Below are 21,566 nucleotides of genomic sequence, written 5' to 3'. Positions count from 1 at the left end.
TATTTTCAGAAAGAACATGAGAATTTAATTCGATCGCCCCTTCCGCCCCCCCCCCCCCCCCCCATGGATCCGCCAGTTATCAAAGTAGACACAGACACCATTAAACGTATTTGAAAACTGAACGACCCCTCTTATCGTCTTCTTCTTGCTTAAATCCCCCCCCCCCCCCGAAGTCTTCCTATACCCAATGGCTGAGAACTAACCGGAAATCTATTTTTACTACTACGGAAATGACATAATCTATTATTAGCGTATGAGCAAAGGCTGAAAGTTAATTTATTGAATTAAATTATTGTGAGCCTCTTATTTAATCCTATTTAATTGAGACCTTGATGCGTACATTACAGTAGTATGCGTATCTTCTCGAGCTTAAATGGGTAGATTACTTCATTCCCCCCCCCCCCTCACCTATTTGCCCTCAGTGGTCCACTAAAGACATGCTATAAGCTACATAAAATCAATAAATAAACTTATAGGTTACAGCAGTCACATTCTACCACTGCTGTATTTTTTTTGTAACAAATTGACCGACATACGAACAAACAAAACAAAAAACATAAAATCAATAAATAAACTTATAGGTTACAGCAGTCCCATTCTACCACTGCTGTAATTTTTTTTGTAACAAATTGACCGACATACGAACAAACAAAAACAAAACAAGATAGACGAGAAATGAAAGATAGAAACCAATAGATCTACATAGTTACGTGTGTGGGGTAGCGTGCAGTCTTCATCAATCAGTGCATCGTAGTCATTATCTGTGGAATACATTCGTCATACAACGAAAACTAAAGGATTAAATTAAATTAAAAAGGATTTGTCTGCAGATCTAAACACAACTTGGTTACATTGCAGGCACCCTCCAACCTCACAGGAGCAACAACCAACACACCGACCCCTTCCGATTTCCCGCGCTTTTACACCAGCGTAGCTTATTTCTTTCCTGCATCGACAGAGAACAGCATTAGACAAATAAGTTCACTTAATTGTTTTTTGACTTTTTGTATGATTAGGTTGAAGCGTTCAGATGACTAGACAAATATATTAGAGTAACTGCGCAGTGGTTTCCAAATCAGGGAGCTCTCCATTTAGTTTTCTTGCAAATTGGGGTGTTTTGTGTTCTATTTTTTTTTTTTTTGTTGTTTTGTAGGCGATGAAGGCCTCGTGGCCCAAGCGTCCTTTGTTTTACTTGGTCACGCAGGGTACATATATGTATATTTATTGTGTTTACTTGATCAGCATGTAATTAAGATTCATTACCCGAACATGGAAAAGGCTTCGGGAGACAACCCTGAGGAAAAATAAGGAGCTTGTGGCACACCGTGCTACAGCCTGACAGAACCTGCGGCGCAACTGATCCCAAACTGAATCGGATATTCCGTTTCTTTGGTCCCATCAGATGCGTGAATTGGGAGGGGGGGGGGAAACTGCTGTGTGAGTGACATCGACCATAAACAATGCCCAGGGTTTCAAAAAGTGCTCCACCAGATGAACCCTAGTCATTCTACGACTGAAGGAGGCCAGCAATTTAGATTCTGCACGTTATTTGTATCAGGGCCGGAGGTTAGTATTTGGAGGCCCCGGGGCAGAACTTTTGTGGAGGCCCCTAAACTTTCTCAAAACTTCTCAATACATATCCACTTATTAATTAAAAAAAATAATATCTATCAACATGAAAGAAAAATTGTACTTATAAATTAAATCTAATTTTTCTTTGTTTAAAAAAAAAAGTATTTATTAACAAGCATATTTTAGTAACAAAAAAAAAATAGGGTTTACGCAATGTAATGTAATCGTTCAAGTGTTGCCAACTGTAAGATGAACGTATTGTCGAAAAAATAATAAATGCAAATTTGCCGCCCGTCGAAATATGGATTTCCTTTATAGTGGGCGGGGGGCCTTTCTTGCGGATTACCCCTGGGCAGTAGCCCCGTCTTCTTTCCCTTAAACGTAAGCATAGAGTTGAAGCTAGATGCTGAACAAATGTGATACATACATATATTAAACATAAAGGGACAAAGAAGTTCTTAAGAGAGAAAGTAGTGAATTAAAATGCTACGAAAATAAGAGACTGCGCCGACCGAGGCTCGAACCAGGTCTATTGTAGTTGTTAGTGAACGGATGCTGCGAGATGAGGGGAGGGGCTAGCTAGATAATGTGTTTATGTTGTCCACTAGTCATTATGAGAGATACACAATTAGATAGAGCCATCGTTTGTCTAATACATGCCTAACGGCTGTCTGTGTCGGCTCTATCAAAGTTGTTAGTGAATGGATGCTGCGAGGTGGGGGAGTGGCTAGCTAGGGCTTGTGACCTTTGACCACTGGGGTGGTAATTTGCATACGGGCGAAATGACTCTAAACCAGAAGAATGTTTTTTTCTTTTGGACATTCCGAGTGTCTATGGGTTAAGGTCGCTTAGAGAAGTGCGTTTTATCGCTAGGGGGTGGTGTCGTTTCCAGAGACACTGGTTCGAGCCTCGGTTGGCGCAGTCCCATATTTTCGTAGCATTTTAATTCAATACTTTCTCTCTTAAAAACTTGGTCCCTGGTGCTGCGTTCCCTTCAACCTGTCCTGATTTGTATGAATTTATTATCGTTACTTTTTCTTTTCTGAAAAAAAAAATAACCTTCATAATTTATAAGATAATAATTATTATTATAAGATAATTTTATAAGATAAGATTCTTTTGAAAAGTAGACACATAGTTACCCGGCCACATCAGGACCGTTAAAACATACGACTATGTGTAAAAATAAACTCTCTTAGTTATTGTGCTTAAAATGCATAAATTCATTAAATCGCTTCGAATTTAAAGAATAAGGAACAGTGCAGTATTTGGCGTAGTAGAGCAGACCCAGTGATTCCCAATGTGGTCTATATACACCCCAGGGGTCTACGTGACAATAAGTTTGGGAACCACTGACCTACACTTTTCTACGTCTTGTCTGGCGCAAATTAAGCCGTCTGTGCTGTTCCTGTTTAAGTTCACCACACAACTCGGCTGCCACCCATGCCACTGCACTAATAGTAAATGAAGGTTAAAACAAGCTTTTTTTTTTCTAAGGGTCTCACCTTTTCCATCAGCCATCTCTTCGTCCACCAGAGAGTCACAATCATTATCTAATAAATCTCCAATGCTGGCATTAAATATTTGTTCTAACTTAGCCACATCGCATGGTACTTCCTGAGAAGAGACACGCCAGTAGCTGCTTTAAACTGAAGTACTAGACAGCAATATCGAGTGTCTAGACACACAATGTTAAAGTAATAGACAGCAATATCGAGTGTCTAGACACACAATGTTAAAGTAATAGACAGCAATATCGAGTGTCTAGACACACAATGTTAAAGTAATAGACAGCAATATCGAGTGTCTAGACACACAATGTTAAAGAAAGACATTAACAATTGGCAACAGAGAGACAGACTTACAGACAGACAGAGAGAGACAGACATCGACATTGAGAAAGAAAGACAGACAGAGCGATAGAGAGAGAGACAGAGACAGACAGACAGACAGAGATGCAGAGGTATAAAAACAGAAAAAAAATTCATAAATAGTGAGAGAGACAGTGAGGCAGCGGGAAACAAAAGGAGATACAAAGAGAAACACAGCGGGACACAGAGAGCAGAAGGCTAGACAGAGACAGACAAAGAGATAAAAAGACAGAGAGAGAGAGACACACACACACACAAAGAGAAAGACAAAATGCTCCATGCTATATTCTTGCTATATGCTACAAAGTCTAAATGACAAAAATGCTTCATGATATTAGTACTCCATCCTACAAGTCCCATTATGTAAATGCTAATTAAAATCAACGTCCCTTAACACAATACAATAAGGCTTCGTGATTCTAACACCAGCAATAACACGAAAGCAAGAGGGTGTCGGAAATATAGCGTGCACAAACTTTTCACCGGACAGACTTATAAGCTTTTTGAAAATTAATTGGTCTTTGCAGGTACAGTGATGACACTGTTTACTGCTCTGGGTTACAAACTACTTTTCTTTGATCATTTTAATTATCTTTAATTCAATTCATTCAAAGCAAAGCTTAAATCAACCCTGTCTGTCTGGTACAAAGTGGCAACACGTAATTTCTCTCACACCCATTCTCGGATCAAGCTGAAACTTCGCACAATTATTCATTGACTTAGACGAGACAAGAATCAATTCAAAACAAACAAACAAACAAATTAGACAATTAATTTATCGTAATTCCTTATTTTGTTTAATATCAACAAGGGAATTTAATACTTCAGTATTCGCAGATATGGCTAAATTTGTTGGGTTTAGTCCCCCCCCCCCACTTAAATAATTGTTACTATTTCTCCCTCACGCATTCTCCGATCAAGTTGAATTATTTATGAACATTATTTATTAAACATGAATCGATAAACAAAAATATTCAAATAATCAATTAATTATTGATAATTCATTATTTTGTTTGTTATCAAATAAGTGAAATAACTTGTGCATTATTGGTAGATAAAGTTTTAAGGACAGAGTTCTTCCCCCTGTAGATAAGCTTTGTAAGCTCTGTGTTTTTTTAAAGGATTTTTTGTTTTTATTTTACTTGTTTTGTGTATTGTTTTCAAAGATTTATTTACCTCGATATCATCAAAGGGCATACGGCTCGACCATATTACACCTGGATTAGCAGCGAAACTCAGTGGGGTCATAAAAACATTGGATTCTCTTGGGGCTACAGTGCCATACAAGTAAGCCCCAAACTTATTGGCGTTGATGCTGTAGAGTTGATGGTACCCAGGCGTGCAGTCGATGTCGACAAACGCAAAGTAGGAGCGTTGTCTGACCGTTGCTTCGTACTTGTCAGGGCCCAGCGTTCTTAGAATATAGGAAAGAGATTAGATGAATTGTTATGGGTGGCACATACAAGCAATACTGTTTAGGGGACCAGATACATTCTACCCTGTTATGATTAAATTTAAGTAGCATTTGTTTTGTAAGCAGAAAACGTTACTTTTGGTATAGAACTGTTGGAGAATGCATGCTCTTTTTATAGAACACAAATAAAAGTTTATAAATCCAAAAATTAATTTAATTTAACGGGGTTAACTCAACGATGGTATCGTTAATTAGGAGAGAAAGAGTTAATGGAATGGGTCCAATGGGGTATTGTCCTGTATACAGTACCTAAGGGAATGGGATATTGTCCTGAATACAGTAACCAAGGGAATGATATATTGTCCTGCATACAGTACAAAGAGAATGGGATATTGTCCTCCACACTGTACAAAGAGAATGGGATATTGTCCTCCACACTGTACAAAGAGAATGGGATATTGTCCTCCACACTGTACAAAGAGAATGGGATATTGTCCTCCACACTGTACAAAGGGAATGTGATATTGTCCTGCGCACAGTACCTAAAGGACTGGGAGTATTAATGTGAACTATGTCCAGTTGTTTTACCAGCACTGCAGCTTGGAATCATTAGCAGGACACAGCCATGACACTTTCTTTTTTGACAGCCACCTTCTAAACAGTTTTGTTTATATATTCAAAGTTGTTCAACCCAAACACTTTCCTCAGAGCGCCTCAAGAGTTGCGAGTTTCTCTTTTGAAAAATCGTTTTCATATTCGTCCAAACACAACAGATGACCATTTTCTTCTAATTCGACCTTTATGAGAAGAAAGACTCTGTCCTAAACATGGGCGTAACCCCGGAGGGGGGGGGGCGATTTACCTTTAGCTTCAAAAGGTTAGCTTAAGTTCTTCAGTCTGAACTTCACTCTAAAAATACATTGCTTTAATTAATCTAGTTTGTTGGTTTCTCATGCTTCTGAAGTTCTTTCAGATTTGAAGATTATTACATTCTAGCCCAAACTTTCCAGTCCAGAACAGTAGAGAGCACTAAACCAAAAGACCAGACAGTCATACTTAAGAGTCTTGATATATATATATCAAGTGCTCCTTCTTTCCTAGTGCCATTAGAGAATGGAATGGGTTTCCTGAGTCAGCCAGAAAAACAAACGATTTGGCAGAGTTTAAATCATTGATTAATATTCATGAACAGATTGGCACAGGACGTAGGACGTGATTATCTTCTTTTTTTTTTTAAGTATCGTCAGTCGCGATGGTTTGTGGGTGATTTTTGGCCAGTGCCCACCTACGTTCCTATCCATTGAAAATCCATTCTCACGCAGTTTCATGTGGGACAAAAAAGCCAGATCAGACACAATGGTGACCTGTCTGATCACTTCCCAATAGAAAATGACGTGAAGCAGGGCTGTGTACTTGCTCCTACTCTATTCGCTATCTTCTTTGGCATAATGCTGAGTCAAATGAGGCAGCGATTGCACGAAGGCATCTACATCAGGTTTCGTTCGGACAGCAATGTGTTCATTCTTCGACGTCTACTATCCCATACAAAAACAAAAGAGATGGTTATAACGGGGCTTCCCTATGCCGATGATTGCGCCCTGCTAGCTCACAATGAACATGATCGCCAAAATGCGGTCAACGAATTTGCATACGCTGCCGCCTCTTTCGGTTTTTTTATAAACCTCGGGAAAACAGAAGTCATGTTCCAGAAGTCACCCAATAAAACCTACTCAACCCCAAAGATCACCGTAAACGGACAGCCCCTTAACCTGGTAGACCACTTATATCTAGGAAGTATAGTATCAAATGACGCCTCGCTTTCAAGGGTTATGAAGTCGTGCTTTTGGTTGCCTTCAGGCGAGAGTTTGCGGAATAAATCGCCCCACCTGCCTACAGAAAAGAAAAAAAAAGCCGTTGCATCAGAACTTTAAATGGTCTAAAATATAATCATGTCCGATTTTTCTCTTCTCTTCTAGTTTCTGAGATCTAAACGGGACGGACGGACGGACGGACAGGCCACACAAAAACTAAAGCGTCTTTTCTCCTTTCGGGGGTCGCTAAAATTGTGGTCATATTACAACACTAGATCTGTGTTTCTCAAACTTCGGCAAAAAAACAAAAGTCACGTTGGTGGCCCTTCTCTTGTCAGCTAGCACCTAAGGGGTCTGGGGGAACGCTGCAAGCTTCTTTCATTCCTCACTGCCAGAAACGCATTCTCCTGACATCCACATCTCATTATTAATCCTATTACAAAAGGCAGGTTAAATTTAGTAAAATAAAGTAACGTTGGGGCAATGACCGATACTGAAGTGTCAGTAACACTCGAGATGTAAGTAGAGTAACTATATCTTTAGTACGCATATTTATCGCATTATTATCTTCTTGTAAGCGAGAACTCTTGTAGATTACATATATGTATAAAGGTTTTACCTGCGAATGTTGACTCCATCCAATAGTATATTATACTGATTTTGTCTTTTAAAGACTACCAGGACACTCTGTTGGAGACTTTTGGAGTCGGGTGTCCTATTAGTTAAATTTTTAAGGAAATAATTGAGTGCAGAAAGACACGAAAAATTGTGTACTTTACAAGAGTAATTACTTAAAATAACGTAGAGTTTCTCTACTGTCAGTAACTGGTAAAGATTTAACTTTAGAACTTTCTCCTTGACCGACTAACTCTTTAATATTTAGCTCGCTATAACTAGTGAAATCTGGCCATGTGGAGTGTCGCCAGAGAATACTGCTTTCTTTACAAAGAGGCCCGAACAAGACACTGGGCCCAAAACACCCGGTATAGAAAGAAAACTATATGGAGAGCTCCCTGATTTGGAAACCACTGCGCAGTTCATCTCATATATTGGTCTAGTCATCTGAACACTCCAACATAAAAATGAGAAGAAGGAAGAAGAAGAAGTATCTATTTTAAAGGTTGTTTAGTTTTATAACAGTCATATGTAAGGCAGGATTTTTGCTATTTGTAGTAAGCAAGAAATTAGGAGCGATGTGAACTTATACATTTTCGTCGCTTTGTCGATCACACTGAAAGCTTTTGAAGTAGTGTTTCATCATGTTTGTGGACAAGAAGGTCAACAATTGTATCTCCTTTACGTTTCCAAACCATTCACAAACAGCAGTTTTGAAGGATACAATGTTTTATTAAACTCACAGTAAAGAAAATTCGCCAAATCTGAGGCATCATTTGTACTAATTATAAATTTGGAACAAAAAAAAAAAAACACAGCATAATTCATCCTTCTGCTGAGTCCACTGGCCACAAAGTCATGCGAATGTCCGTTCTCTAGGTGATAGGTTGCCTTAAAAGTCTGGCTTGTAGGTGAAAAGTGGTATAAATCATGGGAGGGCTCCGGCAAAGCCCGAGGTGTCTGGCAGCATATGCGTCACCCCGGATTGCAACGATCCATGGTGGCGGCTAGGGAGGGCGGTACAATAGATAATTGCGCAGTGTCGTGTAACTGTCGTGTGTTAGTGCATACTTTGCCCGGGTCCGTCCGAACCACTCCTCCTTGAGGCCGTCACTGTGTAGAGTCCGTGTAAACGGTGTCACACATTTTGCACCAGTGCCCCTACTCCAAGAGTTAAGGCTGGAAGTATCTGAAAGGTAACTAAATCTGTACAGGGCAGGGGTTCTAAACCTGTACATCGCGACCCCTTTGGGATTCGAATGACCATTTGTCAGGGGTCGCCTAAGACCATCGTAAATCCGGGTTTCAATTTTATTACCATCGAAATGTATGTATTTATTTTTGTCGTTTCTAACAAGCACATTTGCACCATAGTTGGTATACATTTTCAGTTGTTATAACAAAACAAAGGGACACTACCCAGATTAATTACAAAGTCATAGATTATGAAACGAACGTCAAACACTGATTTATTCTTAATAAATTTAAAAAATATAATAAAAAGTGAGGCAGACAGATTTAAGAAGACTGATATTTTAATGAGTGTAACATTTTTGTTTAAAGGTAGAATTTTTTCCCCCATTGTTAGTTACAACTTTGTAATGAGTTAAATGCGTTCAACATGTTCTGCTATATCAAACAGATATGACATGATTATCAAGGGGTAGACTCCGGAAAGTCTTTTTTTTTTTTCTATCTTCATGAAGAAGGTTGTTTTTTTTAAAATCAGAATATGAAAGTACAGGAAATGACTGACCTGGTAGATATCTTTGTCACCTTGAATAACTAAATTTTTTTCAATGCAAGGATCAAATACATTCTGTCTCGATTTGTCTGAAAAGACCCGTTCTTCGCTATAAAACGGCAACTTTGAAAAAAAAAACTTGCCAACTTTATCTGCGTTCTATGAAAAAAAAAATGGAATCTGACAGACCGACAAAAATGGCAATTTCTGTCAAATATTTTTTTGTACAAGTGTGAAAACTTCCTAATCTCCAAGGCGTCCTGTTCACACTTTCTAGAAGTCAAAGCTGAAGATGTCCGAAGACATTTTAAGAAAATTTTATTGAGCTTATCAAAAGCGATGCAGCCAAAAAATGATTGTTTTTCAATGTCATTGACACAATTCTGGATCACGTGTTTGCAGCTATATCCCATTTTGAGATTCTGTTGCGCCTTCTTTGTCCATCTCTAACAGTAGGCTTTTATCTTTGCGGAGCAGGGTTTCCCAGCATACTAGTTATGAAGTCTAAATAGAGAAGTAGACTTGATGCTGAAGATGACATTCACTGTGCTCTTTCAAAGACTCCCACAAGAATCCAACCTTCGCTCTGACGTTGACGTATTTAGAAATGTGTAGAATGTACTTTGTCTTCTTGAATATCATCCTCCATGCTTCGCCAAACTTTTCAAATTGTCACACAAGTATGCACATGAATATGGTGAATACGCATTAGAAATGTTAATGCAAGTCTTAAAGATAAGCCTTTTTAGCAATTTAATTATAAATCACATTTATTGTTCACTAATTACAATTACATAAACTATTGTTGTGTTCAAATTCTAACTTTATAAATCAGATAACGATTTTACAAGAAATTTCCATTTACCTATGCCTATGAAGGAAAAAAAATTACTGTTGGCGGTCGCTGCTTAGTGGGGAATCGTATTAGGGGGTCGCGGTACTAGAAAGGTTGAGAAGCGCTAGTATAGGTGCTAGGATGATCTACGCCGTAGAGCGAAGATTCTTGCCTGGGGCATTGCGGGAGGAGTAGTCCTTCCTGCTTCGAAACAAATCGGAGTTCATTTCAGATTAGTTGGTTCCACGGACTGACTGCAAATGGCAACAAAGGAAACCAATCTGCAAAATAAAGTGTACATGATACTTACAGCCAAAGATAGGTATCTATAAAAAGTGAACTGGGCACTATTGAGTTAAACATCACTTTCCATTTTCTGGTTGGGTCAGACGGACACGGAGAGTTAAGTACTACAAAGACGTAGGTCCCTCGTGACACAGTGATTACGTGTATTCCCTTGTATTCACCAAGCTGTGGATGCGAAAAACAAATAGCTAAGAAAACAAAATGAGTTTTTTCTAAGCGGCCCTCTTGGGTCCGATACTTGGTAAGCATTGCGGGAAATCTGTTATAAGTTATAAAATGTTTTAATTTTATAATTTACACCTACAATTAGCGCGGATCCTGTGAAAGTGTGGGGCCCACTGCGGTCGCATAGGTTGTAGTGGCCTTAGGCCGGCCCTGCTAAATAGCGGCGTATACTACGCCGTGGGTCGACTAGTAGTGCACTATTACCCACTAGTACGCTTACTAATCCTGATCATAATCGCTTTATCTACTTTAAAGATCTAGGGTAGATCTAGAATATAGAATACTAGTCGACCTAAGGCTTAGCATACGTCACTTTAGTTTTTTGTATATATTATTCCAATAACAAAGTGGTATAAGAGTGACAGTCTACTATCTACATTAAACTCAGACTGTTAAATTGGACGCACGCACGCACGCACACACACGCACATGAAACTTACATCTCGAGAAAATTCCGTACTTTTGGATTCTTCTATACGCTGAGAATCAACAGTGATCTCAGTGACGGCCGTAAAAGCAAGAATGATGTTTGCTGGGATAGATCTAGGCAAGGCAACAATAAAAGACTTGAAGTATGATGTCACGGGCAACAGCATGTCTGTCGGGAGAGCATCGCAATTCAGAAAACAAGCAAAATACACAAAAAAAATATTTTTAAAACAAATCTTATATATGTAATTCTCTTCTTCCCTAAACAGGTCAAACAAGAAGTAAAGGAATGATCATTCTCTTATTTCTGCGGATAGTCACCCCAAGAAAAAAAAACAAGAAAGGGGTGGGGGAGAACACGTTTTCACAGCTCGCTACGGATGGCTGCGCGCTGGACTGTCAAACCCTGCCCGCTCCCATCCCATGCGGGAGGTTTGGACTAGGAAGTAAACTATCGTCAACTCTGAAGGAACATCCGAAACATGTAAAACATTTTACAAACACTAAATAGCATGGCCGGAATAAAGCATTGAGGGGTCCTATTCGAAACGGATTTCGCGGGGCCAAGTTTGGGTAGGGAAGCGGACAATAAGTGAAATTTAAGAGTTTGTATTAGAAAATAAGTTCGTCTATGCATTTTATTCATTCTTTACTACGTACAGAATTACTTTACGAGCCTTGCGTGTAGCAAAGTCATACAGTATATCATAATAATTCTATTTCCAACATAGATCCCGCTCAATAGCAAGAATTACCAAATGTTTCAATCTATCTTTGAGACTAGTTGACCTCAAGTAATTCTTCATTAGTTTGAGGCGCGAGAAGCTTCTTTCACCTGATTACACAATTACGGCTAATGCATAATGCCGTTTTTATTAATAGCGGGTACGATTGACCTTTTCCATATTGAATGACACCCCAAAATGACAACTTTTTTTCTATGTATTTCCGTATATTTTAAGGACTTTTTCGTATATTTTGCAATTTCGGGAGATTTCCAGGAGCTCCTGGTAAATCGACAAGAGTGCGCGGGAAATCTGTTTTAAGTTATAAAATGGCTTAATTTAATAATTTATACACCTTGAATTAGCGCGGGTTCCATGAAAGTGCGGATCCTTCGGTCACATAGGCTGTAGTGGCCTAAGACCGGCCCTGCAAAATAGCGGCGTATGCTATGCCGCCGGTCGACAAGTCTTAAATAAAATGTATTTGTTTCAGTTAGTTTGGATGAGTCATATAATTAAATTTGTAATAGACTTAGACTAACATTAATAAATCTGTTCGATTATAAACATTTTTACCAATTATTTTTGTTTAGTGCAATTTCATTTCATGCTTTTAGATTTCTCACAAAGAAAACTAATGTTATGTGACCACCTGCTACAGCACCACCCTCCATCCTCATTGACGATAACAAGCTAGATGCCGTAAATGAATTTTGCTACCTTGGATCTACAATTCAAGATAACATGTCTCTAGAAGAGGAGATTTAAAAAAAAAAACTATAGGGAAGGCAGCATCAACCTTCGCTAGACTCCGACCAAGAGTTTGGGAAAACCAGAAGCTCACCACAGCGACCAAAATGGAGGTCTACAAGGCATGCGTTCTTAGCACGCTACTGTACGGCAGCGAGTCGTGGACAACCTACACAAAACAAGAGAGAAAACTAAACTCATTCCACTTGCGCTGCCTTCGAAGGATCTTTAAAAAAAAAGCATGGAAATAAAAAGTGTTTAATACTGAGATCCTCGCGACAGCGGGCCTTCCCAGCATCTTTACGGTCATCAGGCAACGCCGCCTGCTCTGGCTCGGACATGTTCGCCGGATGGAGGACAATCGCATCCCGAAAATCATTCTGTACGGGCAACTTGCGTCTGGCTCAAGAAAAACTGGTCGCCCCCACCTCCATTACGTTTATGTGATAAAACGATATTTAAAATCAGTGAACATTGATACTGACCATCTAGAAGAAAAGCGTGCCACACGGAAAATGGCCGGCTCCTCTACCACCAAAGCGAAAACCACCTTGACCTGCAATAATATGTGGACGGGAGTGTCTCTCCAAAATAGGGCTCCAAAGCCATATGACAAAGTGTTCGAGTTGAACCATAGTCGTTCTACGACTCTGATTTCTCAATCTTATCACTTATCTGGACACGTTGGAAAAAAGAAAGGGGGGGGGGGACAAAGAAAAAGTGTATCTAGGTGATCGCTTTTAAATCTATATATATATATATATTTATATATATATATATATATATATATATATATATATATAAAGAAAAAAAAAGCGTGCGACCTGAATTCGAAATTGAGGGCTAAGGCCTCCTCAGTGTCCCCAAGCCAATACGGTAACGTCTGTGCCATGGAGCTGCTTAGGAACATCGGTTTTATAGTTATTTACAAACAACAACGGAGACTAATTCAACTTATACCACCTTATCAGTCAAGTAAAATTTCTTTCCCTTGTTCGAGATAACAATCAAAATAATTAATTATCAATAGTTAATTAACTAAGTGGTAATTTTTCTTTTATTCTTTTGTTGCCAGGTAAAACATATAATTTTTGCAAAAATTTCAGCTTGATCCGATATTGGGTCCTGGGATCAATATCGTGTATAACAGGGGTTCTCAACCTGTGGGTCGCGACCCCCTTGGGGGGGGGGGTCGATTGACGATTAGCCAGGGGTCGCCTAAGACCATCGAAAATATGGATTGTTATTGTCTACTCTTCTATTGCTGTATGTGTGTGTTTGGGGTGGTGGTCGAGGCAGAGTGGGGGAAATGTAAAAAGGGGACGCCGGGCGTAAAAGGCTGAGAACCGCTGGTGTATAAGCTTACCAAGACCAGTGTCTGGTGAACACTTGTCCGTCTTATTTAAACGCTGAGGGTTGACACATGCTCCAACAACGACTCCAAAATATCCGGATCCTGTTATTACACCCCCTGGTAAAAAAAAAAAAAAGAAACAATATTTCAAAGAGAGTTTGTATTTTCACACAAACTCTGATGCAGACCCCCCCCCCGGTGGGTCAGATTATGTGTCCACTATTTGGTAAACAGTTCAGAGGGGCTTTTCCCTCAAGGATATCAAAATCTATGAATAAACTAGCACTATCCAACCTTTCTCCATACAAATTGCTCATTTAAAGAATGATTGCCTGATCGCATTCACACCCATTGCACTAGGTCACGCTTGCCGCTTTTCTGAATACTTGAAAATTACATGATTTACTAAATGAGATAAAGCGTTAAGTGACAAGTGGCGGTACAGTATAGGCATACGTAAGAAACACACTTGGGCTTTGCCTCGGTCTTGCTGGGATAGGAAAACGGATGTGATTAACTCTTTCTCTCCGCAATTATTTACCACATTCTAGTAGAATCAACGCTGGTATCGTCAGTTAGGAGAGAAAGAGTTAAATGATCATCTTTTTAATGAGGGACCTCCTTACATGTGGATCGTAGAAGAGCCCTTATCTTTCACTCCTGGTCTATGGGTAAGATCCTTTCCTTTTCTCAAGGGTCATAATAGGGAGAAAGCTTATTAAAGGACTCTCACTGAGGTGTATGTACTATTAACGAACCCTCATCGTGACATGACATTCTCGTAGTGGCGTAGCTAGGGTGGGTGGAAGTGGGGTCCACATTTGAAAATCCTCCACTTAAAGGGGGGCTAACATGAGTGTCCGAAATTTGTTTTTACATTAAATATTATTATCTCATGTCATGATGTCGAATGTCAAAATGCATGGGACCCCCAAAGAGGGCAAGCTCCTCGGGCCCCCCCCCCCAAATCCCTAAATACGCCACTGCATCCTCGTTTATAAGAGGAAAGAGAAATGCGAAAAGGGAAAATATTTCAGATTTAGATTTTAGACTAAGTACTAAAATAACTACAAGTATATAGTATATAATAAGTATAAGAAGTATATAGTAATATTATTAAGTATATAGTTCGCATGCTGTGATGGTAGCATTCTCACATTCCATTGTAGAATCGAGATACCGTAACCCGGCTAAGCAGACAGATATCATGAAAGGATCGCTGAAAGAGGACATTCGGACATAGTCGTTGGCAAAAAAAGCACATTCCTGGACTCTGGAAGAAATTCGTTTTCTTAAGTTAAAGGTGTTAGATGCCTTTGGTATGATTATCTGACGCTGCTCAAGGGCTAGCACCAACCAGCTGCTAAATAACACAACACTGCATTTCAAATCTCATCTTGTTCGATACGTATCCACTGTTCATTTTCAGTTATTTAAACAACAAATGAACTTTTTCTGTTGTTGTTTTATAAAGCTTATATCAACCCTCTCTGTTTCTCTGGTGTCTGGTACAAATTTTGTACACGCTATTTCTTTCACTCCCAATCTCGGATCAAGTTGAAACTTATCACAATTATTTGCAGTACCTAAGAAAAGATAAAACAATTAAAGTAATATTTAATAAATTCGTTTTTATCGAAAAGCGGAAATAAATGCTACTTATTGAGAGATGTAGCTGTTATTCCCCTTTGTACATTTTGTACACGTTTTTTTTTCTCCCTTTTGCCATTCTCGAAATAAGTTGAAATTTACATAATTTTTCATAGTAGATGACAATAAATTAATAAGTAAAACAAGGTTACAAAGACAGTTTGTGTAGAAACACAACTCAAAATCGGCCCCCGAAGTGGTCTACCCAGGCAGGTGAAAAAAAGGCAGGCTTCAATGTTTTCAGAAAAATGTCAGAATGAAATTCTATCAAAGGCAAATGACAGAAAAATGGAGAAAGAAGGTTGACAGATCTTGTGTGGTGCCCTAACGTCCAGCAGACCAAGGGATAGGTGAAAGTGATAGTGAAGTTAGGAGTGAACCTGGCCTAAATGATGTCATTTAATGATTATCTAAATAATCTAATGGTTTTGCAAAGGTTTAATCTCTTATTCAAGCCTTAAGAATAAAGGAAACATTTCCGATAAAATGGAAAACTACTTATTAATAGTTGTTTTAAATTATGTTCCATTATTATGAATACTAAATAGATTTTTTCTCTTTACAGTTGTACTTATAATGAAAAAAAAAACTTACATGTAGTAGTTAGTATGAAAGAACTTACGTAAAGTAGCAACTAAATAATACACAAAAATTTTTTTTTTTTGACAAAACAATCTAAAAACGTTCGTATTAATGTGATAAAAATATGGTTAATAGTTATCTTCCTTACTAAATAACCTTCCGTTTTTTTGTTACAATTAATAGTGAATAGTTGAAAAAATGTTGTATTTTTATGAAAAAACTGCTTGAATAGTTGATTAAAAAATTAAATTTTTCGTTTTCAGAAAAGAAAAAAAGTATCCGTTGCATCAGAACTTTGAAAGGTCTAAAATATCATGATGTTGGATTTTCAATATTTTTTCTAGTTTACGAGATCTAACGGGACGGACGGAGGGACGGACAGACAGAAGACACAAAACTAATAGCGTGTATTCCACTTTCGGGAGCCGCTAAAAATTAACCAATTACTTAAACAATTAGTGGTTATTAATTCCTTTTGTTTTATATAGAAAATGGGGAGCTTATTCCTGCAGTATTGAGATATATGGCAGTTATTTTTGCGGTTCTTTCCCTTAGAAAGGTTTTGTTTAAAAAATTATTTGGCTTATTTAAAATGGCTTTTATTTAGCGCAACTGTTATGCTTACAGAATGCCCAAGGCGTAGTCTTTATTGTGTGACAGTTGCTTGAAGCAAGAGCAAGAAATGGCTATTATATTATTTTAAATTTAAAAACTAGCACAAATCGCTGAAACTAAAAAGTTGAACCTAAATTTAGCGAAATTCACAAAAATAAGGTGAAATAGGATATTCAATAGCTTTATTTCTTTATTTAATGTGATTTTTAATTTGACAAGAGTCCAACTAGTTCTAAAGGGTTCTAGACATCAGTTGGGGAAGGTAAGGGCGGTTGTTCGTTGTGCTGGCCACTCTCATTAACCGTGGGCCACAGAAACAGATGACCTTCACAGGATCTGCCCAAGAGATCGCAAGGTCTGAAAGGGGCACTTTTACCTTAATGCGACAGACATGGGACTCGGTAGGCCACTAAAGGCGATATACTCTACTGCAGCGGTTCTCAACCTTTTAAGCTCGGCGACCCCTTTTTACTATCCCCCCACTCTGCCGACCCCCCCCCCCACACACACACACAGCAATAGAAGAATAGACTAAATACAATCCATATTTACCATGGTCTTAGGCGACCCCTGACAAATCGTCAATCGACTCCTCAAGGGGTCGCGACCCACAGGTTGAGAACCCCTGCTTTCCCACAACGAAACATGAAACAATATTAGATTAAAAACTAGTGTCAACTATTTTCTTGTTTAGTAAATGATGGACTATTTAATTTGAAATGTATTGGCTATGACATGCTAGGTTGACAGATAACATTTCCTACCTGTGACCGTTGTGTGTAGACTTTCCCATTTACAGAAATCAATATTTATTGTCCTCCGACTGTAACAATAAATATATTCTAGATTTTACAAGAACATGACGAAACACAAAATACGCATCCGGGATGACAAGTGTTGGCAAAACTTACTTTATCATACTGACGTTACTCTAATGGTGCTTGGGAAGAAGGAGTACTTGTACGAATTTGTCCTAGCATGTTGAATAAGAAATGTGTCAAAAACATACTTTGATACTCGGCAGATAATAATGGGACATCACGTGGTTGATTGTGTGTGTGGCAATACGTACCGTCCTACCTCATAATATACCTCACCATATTTTTATCGTTCACGTTAAGGTGGTGGGGCGGTTGAATATTAACATATTATAAACTAGTTTTCCATCCTAATACTGTTATTTGTATTATTTTGTCCTTCAAAAGAACATTAATCCCCCCTCCACCCCCTAGGAGGCGCGGTGGCTGAGCGGTAAAGCGCTTGACTTCCGAACCGAGGTCCGGTGTTCGAATCCTGGTGAAGACTGGGATTTTTAATTTCTGGATCTTTGGGCGCCTCTGATGGGTACCTAACGTTAGTTGGGGAAAAGGAAAGGCGGTTGGTCGTTGTGCTGGCCACCTGACACCCTCGTTAACCGTAGGCCACAGAATCAGATGACCTTTACATCATCTTCCCTATAGACCACAAAGTCTGAAAGGGGAACTTTACTTTTTTTTACTCCACCACCTAAAGTTGGTTAAAGTAGAAGGAGAAATGGTATCTCACGACCTGTGACGTGGCAGCGAGCTATTGGTTGAAACTGCCCGCAGGTCACTGTTCAGGCCTTTTTAATGATCGGTCACGCCTAAACATACTTGATCCGACAGTGGTTCAGGGTAGTTTGAGTGTGTGTGTGTGGAAGTTGATTGGAGACATTTACCCATCTCTATGTTATATTTACTTAAGATCCCTTGTACACTGCTGAGCTTAAGATTACAGAGAGAGAGAGAGAGAGAGTGAGAGAGTGAGAGAGAGAGAGAGAGAGAGAGAGAGAGAGAGAGAGAGTGAGAGAGAGAGAGAGAGAGAGAGAGAGAATGAGGAGTAAAAATGGGGGGGTGGAGAGGAGACACACTATCAGGAGGTGTATAAAAATTTCGATCGTTAACAAATATAATTTATATTAGTAACTAATTATTATCAAAACATTGTGCAAATACTCCACCAAAGGTTTTGGTTAGTTAGACAAGAACATACTGGATTTAAGTAAGAGAAAGTCTCTATAGTTTTTCGAAAGCTTCAATAAAAATTAATAATATTTATACCTAAAAGCATGTCCTACTTTCACGGAAGAAGATTAGAGCACTTAGAAATTAAATCTCATCTTTAAAAAAAATAAATTAAATGCATATGTTAGTGTTTAAAACATGTATATGTGTGGAGAGTAAGGCCCTGGGTTGACGATCTGTCGTACATCCGAAGCAACTGGAAGCGGACACTTCTTGTCAACTGTTAGATTTATACATTGTAAGTAAAAAAAAATGCGAAAAAAAAATTTTTGAAAATAAAAACATAAAAGTTTCTGAACCATCGAGACTTTAAATTTCTTTTTGTGTTGTGGAGGCCTCGCTTGCTTCCCTTCTATCCGTCACGCTCTGGTTGTTTCTCTCTAACTATACGTTGTTTTTTACTTTATCTCAGATGAACATTGAAAATTGATGCTGATACCTTTGCCAAGTTATACCAAGATTCACCCAAAATCATAGTTTAAAAAACAAAAGAGCCTAAAAATGAGCATGTTCGGCAAGGATAAGGTTGTTTAGTTAGACAATGATTGGCTAGTTACACAATAACTTGTTTAACAATAGTTTGTTTCACAATAGCTAGACAATAGTTTGTTAAACAATAGTTTGGTAGTCAGATATAAGTTAGACAACGTTTTTTTAAGTTCGACAATTGTTTGTTAGGTAGACAATGGTTGATTAGTTAAACAATGGTTTGTTAGGTAGACAATGGTTGATTAGTTAAACAATTGTTTGTTAGGTAGACAATGGTTGATTAGTTAAACAATGGTTTGTTAGGTAGACAATGGTTGATTAGTTAAACAATTGTTTGTTAGGTAGACAATGGTTGATTAGTTAAACAATGGTTTGTTAGGTAGACAATGGTTGATTAGTTAAACAATGGTTTGTTAGGTAGACAATGGTTGATTAGTTAAACAATGGTTTGTTAGGTAGACAATGGTTGATTAGTTAAACAATGGTTTGTTAGGTAGACAATGGTTGATTAGTTAAACAATGATTTGTTAGGTAGACAATGGTTGATTAGTTAAACAATGGTTTGTTAGGTAGACAATGGTTGATTAGTTAAACAATGGTTTGTTAGGTAGACAATGGTTGATTAGTTAAACAATGGTTTGTTAAGCCGTAGTTAGACGATGGTTGGTTAGTTAGACAACTGTTAGTTACACAATGGAGGATGGACATTTTTTGCCGAGTTAGATAATTATTAGTGATTTAGGCAATTGTCGGTTTGACAATGGTTGGTATCTGGTGAGCTAGGCAATAGGGTGATCGATATTTTTTGGTGAGTTGGGCTATTGTTGGTGAGTGAGGCAATGCCTGTGGAGTTAAAAAATAAATTTTGTAAAATGAATAAAAAGGATAAAACACAAAGAGTCTTTGACTGTGCACAAATAAAATGTGTTTTTAACACCTGTATATTTTTAAATAACAATGGGGTCCAAAAGTAGGTGAACAGTATATAATAACATTTATTTTGACGTATATCGCAGTTTCATTTGCTAACACGCCACATATATCTCCCAATACTTTTACAAGTTTCGGATGTTCCTTTACGATTGAGCACAAAACATCTCAAATAAAGGGATGATATGGCGGTTGTTAATGGTTGGAAACCCGAGACCATCGAGATGACAGTCGTGTGAGTGCATCCCCTATACCACAGTCTGTACACCTACTTTTGTAGCAGCCCGTATTTGAGTCTTTTATTAAAGGCTAAAATTCTAATGAGCATTTTGGAAGATGTTTTACTTACTAGGCTATTGAGATTATATTTGACTTTAAATCTCTTCGAATGAAAAAAGTTTTCCCTTGTTGACCGCTGGCTGTTGTATACGTTATTTCAAGCCTTATCACTAGCTCATTTCTTCCACTTATAATCTGAACAGAGGGCTGAAACCTTACACGAAACAAGATACACATTCAAAAAAAAAAATTATTAAAAAAAGACAATACCTCAATTATACAACTTATAGAGCGATTGTTTTTCTTTGAATAAGTAATGAATGTTAAATTAAAAAAAAACAATGGCACATTTTTTACCCTATTCTATTTTCTTCTTTCCCCCGAGCAAGAATCCAGATTAAGCTGTTAAGCGCGTCCGCGGTGTCTACTTGAAATACAAACCAACTCCAATGGAGGCAACACCGAACTTAACACTGGAACAGGGAACACCGGCGAAAGGCCAACAATCGATAAAGGGAGTTCATTAATTAAGCCCAACAAGTAATCAATGCCGATGGGCTAACTTACTGTATTTAATAACAAAACAGTAACGTGGTATTGTTATAACTCTACTGGTGATGTGGATAGGGGTAGTAGTGTGGATGTAGTAAGCAGACACAAATCGCCCCAGGCCAACGCTAGGCGTGACGAGTAGTGACAGTCAACCGCGATGGCTGGCGAAGTTTCCCTGAAACATCTAAAGTGAACACCAATCGGGCCAGTCACGTCAGATATGGTCATGTGATCAACTACAAAAAAACGAGTGACACTCGGTCGGGTTCTAGAAGGTCTTATGGGACCCTATGTAATAGCGAAGCTGCCAGAGTTATCTCACTTCACGTTAGCTCGCAAATTCACAAGTACGAGTCGAAGTCAGAGCCAAGAACCAGCTGGATGCGAGGTCGGTCCGGAACAGAGAATCGAGTACAACTCAAGGAAGAGGCGAAGAGCCAGTAGAGTTTGATACAGCGTTACAGGAGCTATACGGCGGAGTGATTATCTACGGTGAAACATTTTGTAGTCAGTGTTACTTTGTTGCCAAATTGTACAGTATTGGCTGTGATTAGATTGGACATTAAAGTTGTACGTTACTTTGGAGCCATGAGTTGTCAAGTTATTGGTGTTGGTAGTAACCTTTGTAAAATGTTGTTTGTTGTTTGTAAAATGTTTTACATGTTTCGGATGTTCCTTCAGAGTTGAAGATAGTTTACTTCCTAGTCCAAACCTCCCGCAGGACGACGGGGGATGGGAGCTGGCAGGATTTGAACCCTCGACCATCGATAAAT

At 38.5% G+C, this 21,566-nt stretch overlaps 1 protein-coding gene across 1 annotated transcript in view; it reads right to left on the bottom strand.

Moving 5' to 3' along the window:
- LOC106073029 (uncharacterized) overlaps positions 1-21,566 on the bottom strand; it is a 61,719-nt gene that overhangs the window by 28,865 nt on the left and 11,288 nt on the right. Inside the window, exons 6-14 of the mRNA XM_056014714.1 lie at positions 20,312-20,455; positions 17,263-17,321; positions 13,664-13,768; positions 10,834-10,991; positions 10,173-10,333; positions 7,288-7,383; positions 4,620-4,857; positions 3,078-3,189; positions 711-761 (exon numbers count right to left, since the gene is read on the bottom strand). Of these exons, the coding sequence (XP_055870689.1) occupies positions 711-761; positions 3,078-3,189; positions 4,620-4,857; positions 7,288-7,383; positions 10,173-10,333; positions 10,834-10,991; positions 13,664-13,768; positions 17,263-17,321; positions 20,312-20,455 (1,124 nt within the window). The remainder of the gene's footprint in view (positions 1-710; positions 762-3,077; positions 3,190-4,619; positions 4,858-7,287; positions 7,384-10,172; positions 10,334-10,833; positions 10,992-13,663; positions 13,769-17,262; positions 17,322-20,311; positions 20,456-21,566) is intronic.

The sequence above is a fragment of the Biomphalaria glabrata genome, chromosome 16 (genome assembly GCF_947242115.1).
Source record: "Biomphalaria glabrata chromosome 16, xgBioGlab47.1, whole genome shotgun sequence".
In the NCBI taxonomy this organism is placed as follows: Eukaryota; Metazoa; Mollusca; class Gastropoda; family Planorbidae; genus Biomphalaria; species Biomphalaria glabrata.
This window is presented reverse-complemented; position numbering and strand designations above follow the sequence as displayed.